General features: G+C 41.3%; 1 protein-coding gene across 3 annotated transcripts in view; it reads right to left on the bottom strand.

The window, feature by feature from the left end:
- SEC63 (SEC63 homolog, protein translocation regulator) overlaps positions 1-8773 on the bottom strand; it is a 71938-nt gene extending 63165 nt beyond the window's left edge. The window contains exon 1 of one of the 3 annotated variants that reach the window (XM_032858257.1): positions 8490-8773. In XM_032858257.1, the coding sequence (XP_032714148.1) occupies positions 8490-8613 (124 nt within the window). In that variant the 5' untranslated portion in view covers positions 8614-8773. The remainder of the gene's footprint in view (positions 1-8489) is intronic. The other 2 variants (XM_032858256.1, XM_032858258.1) reach the window with 2 other exon arrangements.
- Positions 8774-9697: the final 924 nt, after the last annotated feature.

A 9697-nucleotide genomic window follows, 5' to 3' on the forward strand; every position in this document is an offset into this window, starting at 1 on the left:
TTTTAAGATTTTATTTATTTACTTGAGAGAGAGAGTGACCACGAGAGGGGGAAGGTCAGAAGGAGAAGCAGACCCCCTGCTGAGCAGGGAGCCCGACGAGGGACTCCATCCTGGGACCCCAGGATCATGACCTCTGTTCTTTCTCATTCTATGAGATGCTATTACATTAATTCGTATACAACACAACTGTTAAAATATGTTCTAAAACGTCCAAAAATGACATACTGTCAACCATATCACACACTCTTCAGCTAGGCATATAAGATTCTCCACCACCTGACTTAAATCAACTTTTCTAACCTTTTCTCACTTACTCACTGAATGAATTCTGCTTCAGCGGATCTGTACTTTGAATATATTCCATGCTTTCCAGTCTCTGTACTTTTCTTCATGTGACTTTTTTTAATTAAAGATTTTATTTTTAAGTAATCTCTACACCTAACGTGGGCTTCAAACTCATGACCCCGAGATCAAGAGTCACAGCTCCACCAACTAAGCCAGCCTGGTGCCCCCCTCATGTGGTTTCTTCACACTACCCATCCCCACCATTCCACCCATTAAATCTTTCTTATCCTTTAACTATTTAGACAAAATACCTCTAGATCCCCAATATCATTCCCAACTAGACACAAATACTTTATCTAGCTAATTTGAACAGCACTTGTTTTCACTTTTCTTACATTTCCTTTGTTGTGCTCTGGATATAATAATTCATATATTTGTCTAATCCTAATCCTCCCGCCCTACCTAGATTACAAACTCTATCAAAACAAAGTCTTGGGTGCCTGGGTGGCTCAGTGGGTTGAGCCTCTGCCTTCCGCTCAGGTCGTGATCTCAGGGTCCTGGGATCGAGTCCCGCATCAGGCTTTCCGCTCAGCAGAGAACCTGCTTCCTCTCTCTCTCTCTCTCTGCCTACTTGCTATCTCTGTCAAATAAATAAATAAAATCTTAAAAAAAGTCTTGTAAACAAGATTTACACTGCATTCATATTCCTATCTTCTGCCCTCTTAGTATAGGCAAACAATGAAGGCTCAATTAATAACTATTAGATTTAACTAAACAAGCAAAAAACCTAAAGCCAAAAAAATCTGGAATCTATGAGAAAATCCCTTCCATCCACACTGACACAAATGCGATTCTCAAAATGTAAGGACCTTTTTAAGAGAATGAATAACCAACAACACTTTTCAAAGAAAACAATGTGATGGTGAAATGGTGCAACATTTCTTACCGATAATCTCATGATAGGAAACATTCTTTAAAAGGATGTCCAAGTACAATATAGATATATTTGTTGTGACCTCCTCTATGTCTAAATAAAAAGTATGAGTAAGGGAACAAACATCTGAGAAAATGAAAATAAACCTATCTTTGTTTTTTCAGGTTCTTCCAAAGTCATGCAAGTATGCAAAATGACCTTTAAGGGGTGCCTGCAGTGCTCAGGTCATGATCTCAGGGTCCTGGGATGGAGCCCCTCATCAGGCTCTCTGCTCAGCAGGGAGACTTCTTCTCGCCCCCCCCACCCTCTACTGGTGATGTCTGTCAATAAATAAATAAAATCTTAAAAAAAAAAAAAGACTTAAATAAAAACTATTTTATACAATGCATTTACTAATCCAGTGTTTGGTCACCACACCTACAAAGCCTAAATGTACCATAAGTCATACTGCCAAGGTGCCCGCTGGTCCCCTCTACTGTGTAGGACTTAATCACATATATAGTACATGTCTGATACCCCTTTCTGTCAGGGTAGAACACAGAGGAGAATGACTTTATTTTAAAATGACTCAACTGGGGCACCCGGGTGGCTCAGGTGGTTAAGTGTCTGCCTTCCCCTTAAGTCATGATCCCAGGGTCATGGGATGGAGCCCCTACGTCTCCTTCTCCCACCCCTCAACCCCCACCCGCATTCGTACTCTCTCTTGCTCTCTCTCTCAAATTAAAAAAAATCTTTAAAAATTACTCAAACTTCTCAGATCTCTAGTATCTAGTCTTATGAAGATCTAGTCTTATGATCTAGTCTTATGAAGAATACATGCTCTAAATAAAATATGGACATTCATAAAGTATACTCCTGTGAACACAACGCTGATACTAGCCAGTTCTTTTCTGTTCAAATACACTCAATAAGAGCTTGAGATAATCAACTCTATTGTAATTAGAAACCTAGATAAATCAATAGATAAGGCCAATATTTTATTTTAAATAAAAATGATCATACCCCCCCATGCTTTTCCATGCACTCAATCCCAAAACTGATAGAAGTAGGTTATTATTGGGCCAATCACCAAACAGCTTTTAAGAGAGACAGAAATAAGCAAAGACAGAAGAAAGTGATAATTTTAAATCTGTACTCCACTCTCTCATTCCCTTTTATATTCTATACAAATAGTCCAAACTGTCTTAGAATTTTCTAATCTGCCCATTCCCCTACATTTCAACAGACTAATAAGCCTCTGAAAAGGAGTCCTCCTTCTCCATCTAGTTTTTCCCTACCCAGCAACCACCACCTCCCACGAATCACTCTCCACATAATGTTCCACAAAAGCAAAACTAACCAAGTCATTACCACACTTTAAAAACTCCAATATCTTACCCAATATCTTACGAGATAAAATATAAGCTTCCTAAAATGGCAAAGCTGACCATGTCATTAACTACTTAGAATCTTCCATTGTTTACCCAATAACTTACAAAACAAAGTATAAATTTCCTAAAATGGCCGATTTACTTTTAAGTGCATATTCAATCTTTACCATTTATTGAACATCTCCATGCTTTTCCATATACTTTCTCCTACATAAGGAATATACTTCCCCACTTACCTTTTATGACCTATCGCAAATCATCTTCTTTGCATGAAACACCAAATCCCCTACAAAATTATTCATGCCTTGCCATAGCACTTTCCACTTACCATTTTAATACTTACTATAATGTGTTATATTAATTATAGGAGGCAGTATAAGAGTAATAGTTAAGAAGAAAAACTCTAGCATTAAGATGGGTTTGGATCCAACACCCAATCTTCCAATTAAAGGCTATATGGCTTTAGGTAAATTGGTTACCTTCTCTAGGACTTAAGTCTTCAAATTAATAAAATTGGGTTAATACCTGGGTCTAGTTCAAAGTGCTATTTTGAGTGCTTTCAGCATACCCACCTTGGGGCTAGCAAACATTCAAACGGACAGCAGTAGAGCTGAGATGAGAATCATAATTATCTGTCTCAAGCTGGAGGTGGGGTGTAGGGCCTTACCCACCAAGAGGAAGGACCATGTCTAAAGTCATCCCCACAGGACGAAAAAAAGAGAGGTGCACACACTAAAATGTTTCATTACCTTTGAGTGATGGGATTACAAGTAATATTTGCTCTGTTTTGTGTGTGTATGTGTGTGTGTGCTTTTCTGTACTGTGTATACACAACTTATTAGGAAAAATGTTATATGCACTGAAAAGTCTGATCCATCACCTAGAAGCAGCATCTAGCACAAAATTCATGCTCTATAAACATCTACTAAATGAAGGAATTTCTACAATGTGTTTGATTTTGCAAGCTTTTTTTTTTTTTTTAAAGATTTTATTTATTTATTTGACAGACAGAGATCACAAGTAGGCAGAGAAACAGGCAGAGAGAGAGGGGGAAGCAGGCTCCATGCCGAGCAGAGCCTGATGCGGGGCTCGATCCCAGGACCCTGGGATCATGACCTGAGCTGAAGGCAGAGGCTTTAACCCACTGAGCCACCCAGGTGCCCCTGCAAGCACGTTTAGATAACATTTATTGCTTTACTTCTCATAATCACTTCTTATAGGCCATATCATTATTATTATTTGTAGAAAATGAGACCGAATTTAGAAATAACAAAATAGGGACTAGGCTGGAACTTAAAACCAAAACTTCTGACTCCCAAATTCAGAGTTTTCTTACCACACTACTAAGCACTAAAAGTGGACTCCTACTCACATTCCCCAGTCAAGGAGCTGCATCACTGAGAGGGGACAGCTGAATCAATGTTTGAGAGGGGAACAAGCAAAGAATAAAGAAATGTAACTTTTTTTTTTAAGTTTCATAAATTCTTTCAAACCATGGGGAAAAAAACCTGAGTACAGTATATCTATTTGTTTAATTCTCATTTTAATTCTATTAAACAAATAACCCATTGTCTCTATTTTATAGATGAGTAAACCAAAAACACAGAAGTTAAATAACCCACCTAAGATCACACTGTTAGTAAAGCAGCACATCTAGACAGGTTTCAAAACCAGGCAGTTTTGAAAAAGTAAAATAAGGGGTAAGGTCAAAGAAGTTTAAAAAAAAAAATAAGGTTAAGGAGTTAAAAAAACAAGAAGTTGGAAAAAGTAATGATATAATTTATCTCAATTCAAAGGATCAATAGACCTTCACCTATGGAACAAATAAAAGCATGTTCTTGATTATTTGAAGTTCTAATAATTACAAGCAGTTTTCTCTTGTCCAATACCATTGTAAACTTATATTATTAACGTTGTTTTAACAAATATATTTGGCTTTCAACTACAAGAACTTTAGAGAACTTTTCTACAATAAGTGCTTCTTAACTATATAAAACAAAAAGGCTAAGGCATTAGTGATTTTTGTTTTTAAGAAAGAGCACATATAAAAATTCACCATCTCCCAAAATGACAACTCCAGCAAAAGACCACTACCAAGGGAGTTATCTTTGCTAGCTACAATTTACAATCACATAGGTACCTTTTAAAAAACCAATACATGGGGACACCTGGGTGGCTCCGTGGGTTAAGCCCCTGCCTTCGGCTCAGGTCATGATCCCAGGGTCCTGGGATCAAGCCCCACATCAGGCTCTCTACTCAGCAGGGAGCCTGCTTCTCCCTGCCTCTCTGCCTTCTTCTGCCTACTTGTGATTTCTCTGTCAAATAAATAAATAAATAATCTTTAAAAAACAAAACAAAACAAAAAAAACACCAAAAACATGGCACCCACTCCAGACCAAATAAATCAGAATATCTGGGGGGTGGGTAAAAGCTTTTCTAAAAGCTCCCCGAGTGATTCTAATGTGGAGCCAGGGTTGAGTACCAGTTTTAAAGAAATCTAAACCCTCTGTTTTTACTTCATCCAGAGCTTTTGTCCATAATGGTCTGAAAAAGTATTCAGTCAACTTATTCAGCCAATTTGCAAACAACCAGGAGAGTAAGATAAATAGGGCCCCTCAACTACTAAAAGGTGTATTAATTTTAAGTGCACTTGGCCAGGTAGATTAGACAAAAATCTAGGCAAAATGATTCCATTAGTGTTCAGGATAATAGAGTAACTTCAATTAACATATCAAATATGCCAATGACCAAGCTACTTCTCTTTCTCAAACCCTAGATTTTACCATCTGTGAAATGGTGCCATGCTTTCTAACGGACTCAAGAGCCCAATAATTCTAGAAGAGCAACACTGAAATAACTAAACCTTGAAACTAAAAGACCCACATGAGGAGCACCTGCCTGGATGGCTGAGTCGTTAAGCGTCTGCCTTGGGCTCAGGTCATAATTCCAGGGCCCTGGGACTGAGCACCCCATGGAGCCCTACATAGAGCCCCACATCAAGCCCCGCACTGGGCTTCCTGCTCAGTGAGAAGCCTGCTTCTCTCTCTCATTCCCCCTGCTTGTGTTCCCTCTCTTGCTGTGTCTTTGTCAAATAAATAAATAAAATCCCAAAAGAAGAAAAAAAAAAAAAACCCACATGTATCACCATTTTAAAAAACTAAACAAAGATTGCTTACACTGAACTTTAAAAATGTATACTTACTAGCAAAAAACCCTTTTCGTGCTTTCCTGCAGAGAGTATCTCTAAAAAGTCAAGATTGCCATAAGAACTCTGAAATTCAAACTCCTATGCCTACATTTTTGTATTTGGTTACAGTTTCACAGGAAAATGAAATAAGCTTCAAATCAAATATTAAAATATCCCATTGTGTTAATCAAAAACACTACTATAAGTCCACATCCTTTATTCAATACCCTTGAGGAAATAATTTAGAATTTTTAAGATTTCAGAAAGACATTACAATGTCTCCACCTTTACAAGCCCTTGAGGGTCTAAAATAGCACCAATAATCAAACAAATTAATATTCCAAATTAGCAGCCATGTTAATAACTATTTTCTAAGTGAGAAGAATCAAGATTTTAAGTAGCCTCCTGTTGATACAAGTCACTATACGATTTTGCTGCAAACACCTGAAAAAAATACTTTCTTTTTCAGAGCTTTGGGTGAACCTATTACTTTTAAGATTTCTCTCTTTATTCAAGACATTGCAAACTGAACTTCAGAAAGAAGTCATTATGACAAAAAAATCCTTTTAATAGCACTGTAATCCTAAAAAAACAACTCATTTATGGTAGATACACAAAAATAGTCCAAGTGGTGTCCACCAATTTTCATGATGATTAGAATAGCATTTAAGTATCCACCTTAATTTTCACAGCACAATTGGGAGCAAGACCAAACAAATACATCAACACGTACACATTTACTAAGGCAAGCCTGAAGCCAGATGTAAAGTAGGGGCAAATCAGCACCTTTCTATCTAGCAATAAGGAGACAACACAAGACCTTAAAGCCAAGCAGATCAGGCTCTCCCACGAAGGAGAAAGTTAGAGAATGCTCTCTAAACTCGAGTTTCTTCACATAAGGATAGAGATAATAATAGTACCTACTTCAGTGTGTTTTAAGAGGATTAAATAAAGTGATATTTGAAGGCTATAACTTATAGTCACTATTAATTCCCTACAACTTTTCCAAAGATGGACTATATGCTGAAGGAGCTCAAGTATAACTTGCCGATAAGTTATCAGGCAAATTTTATAATACAAAACCCACTACAAAAATAGAACTTTCAAAGTTTAAAATCCCAGTGTAGGTTAAAATGACTAATTTCTGAAATGGCTTCTAGAAACACATTCTAACAAAACCTACCTGCTCTCCCAATATCCTTTTGTCTTCCACACAACCAGATGCACACACAAAGGGTTAAGTGCAAATAAACTACTTTACTGAAAAGTGCATTTTTAACTCAAAATTATTAGAATGGCCTAGGTTTTGTAGATAAGGGAAACCATTACAATATTAAGACTTAATCATCTATCTACAACCACTGTCCAAAGAAACCAGACAATTTAAATGCACTTAGGAAAAGAAGGCACAAGAGTCCAAAATCCAATTTTCATAAACTATCCACTGAATAAGAAAACTGGCAACTTTGGGCAGATTTCTGCATCTACTGGATATTTAAACTTACAATCGAATGTACTTTAAAAGAAAAAAAAAGGAATCCTTTGTTACTTATCCTAAATTCAATTTAATTCCATTATGTAACTCAAGAATTTTACAGAATTTTTGAGCCAGTCTTAAAGCATAACAAGTTCTGAGCTGATTCAATGCCTCCCTGTTAACAATCTCCCCAAACAGAGTATATAAGCTGGACAACCTAGACTTCCACCACACCCAACTTCAAATATGATGTTTAATCAAGTTAGCATACCTCCTGTGAAACAGAAAGCTTTCCCTAAATGTTAACACTCAAAACCTCCTGGTTACTGTTAAATAAGCTATTAGGGCCTGGCAGTTCCCTTAGATTTAAGAATATCACTTGTCATATATCCTAGTACAGCGCAACATAAAATGCCTCGAATAGAATCTATGTTATTTGGTGCTCTAATCCCATGTGTTTAACGTGAAAAGATTTAGAACTAAAAGCGAATGGACCAGCTACCTCACAACTACTTACTCGACTTAATCCTTCATACTTGCACTTTTTCCGCCATAAACAGGAAACTCCAAAGAAAAGGAAATAGAGAACAGCCTATTTTTGCTAAGGGGAATAACGGCACTGCTTCCAACCCCACAGTGTTAGTGAACAAATGAAAAAGCAACAGGGGACAGGGACGGGGGAGGGGCGGCTGGTGAGCTCAGCTGGGAGTCCGAAGCATGCCACCCGGCTCAGACGGTGCCCAAAACATCTGTAACGACAGCTGCAACAGGGAAACGGGGGTGTGAGGGAAGAGGACCGTGGCTAAGGGGCTCACAGTTGCGCCTGCACGTTCGGCTTTCTCCTTTGCCAACTCTTCTCTCACCTCCCAATCCCCATTCTCCCCAACCCATCCTGCTCCCTCCATATAGAAAAATAACCAATAAAATCAGAGGCAGAGAAGACAAAGAGGCAGGAGGAGGCTGCAAGGAGCGCCCAGAACAATGGGTGAGAGGGGGCGAAGCGAAACTCCTGAAAAGACAATAAAACGGGGATGGAGAGGGGCCCCGAGAGGAACCGAGGGAAACACCGCCGAGCCCGGGCCCCGCCAGCGGCGGACGCCTCGGACGCGAAGCTCGGCCGGGCTGGCTGGATCACCCCGACGCTGGGGGGCTGGGTTGGGCTGGGCGGGGGCGGCGCGGCCCAAAGGGGCTGGCGGGGCCTGCACTGGTCCGGGGGTAGCTGCCGGCAAGACTCACCGGCATTCTGGTCTCGGGGCCAGAGGTAGTATGTGGCCGGGATCACGATGAGCCCCACGAAGGAGGTGAGGAAGTAGAAGAAGGTGTTCCCGCTGTCATCGTACTGGAACTGCTGTCCTGCCATGGCACCCCCCCCCTCCGCCTCTCTCCTCTTACCACCGCCGCCACGACCCCGCTCTGCGCTTCAGCACCCAGCACCCCGGCCCTGTGTGGCGTAGCTCGGACGCTACCGCCGCCTCTCCTCCCCGCCCCCACGCTACTCTCACGGACACGCCGCCGCCACCGCCGCTGCCGTCGCCAGCTCTCGCGAGAAGAGACAGTTCCCGCCCCGCTCGGTTTTTCCCTCCCTCTGCCTCTCCCCAACACTCTCGCTAAGGCAGACGTGGCTCGCGCAGCCGTGGAACTCGGCGAGGTCCCGCCCTTGAACCCGCCCCCAAGCTATAGCCCCTCCCCCTCGCACTCCTGTAGATCCTCCCCCTAGAGCCCCGCCCCTAGCCAGAGCGTTCTCCGGTTCTCCCCGCCTTTTCTCCTCCCCCTCTTTTCCCAGAGTCCCAACAGGGGTTTCGGGGCTTCATTTTAGGGGGTCCCGGCAAAGACCCGCGGAACAGTGGGTGCGCGTGGTTCACCTGGATGCTCCTGGAGCCGCAGCTTTTCCGAGCAGAGCTGAGGCTGCGTTGTCTTTCCCTTCTCTCATCCTTACCTCACCCTTTCCGCCCTCTCGCTTATAAATTCCCCCGTTGATAATAACATTTCTTTAGGTTCCAGATCCGTTCTTCCAGTTCCCACATTTTGAAAACAAGGGTTATTCAGAATTGGGCGGCACAGGGAGTTGGGGGGGTGGTTGTTGTGGTTTGTTTGCAAAGTAGGGTTTGCTACTAGATTGCGATCTACACTGCGCCCATTTTGCAGATGCAGATTACGCAATCGGATAGAGATGATCTACCCCGTCCCAGATCACCAGCGTTTTCTTCGATCCAGGCCGTAGGCGAAGACCTTTATTGCTTTATTTCATTTAATCGTCAGTAAACCCCTTGGAATAAATCAAAGCATGCTCTATCTCCAGATGAGGAAATTGAGGCTCAGAGAGGTTGGCTAAAGTCATGCACAGTAAAGAAAAGTCTGGGGATTCCAACCCAGATCACTCAGACGCCACAAAGCCAGTGCCCTTAGCCACCACCTCGTCATGGACCTTAACATTTCCCGCAGCG

Source organism: Lontra canadensis, unplaced genomic scaffold (assembly GCF_010015895.1).
Source record: "Lontra canadensis isolate GAN:19392208 unplaced genomic scaffold, GSC_riverotter_1.0 scaffold14, whole genome shotgun sequence".
Classification (NCBI taxonomy): domain Eukaryota; kingdom Metazoa; phylum Chordata; class Mammalia; order Carnivora; family Mustelidae; genus Lontra; species Lontra canadensis.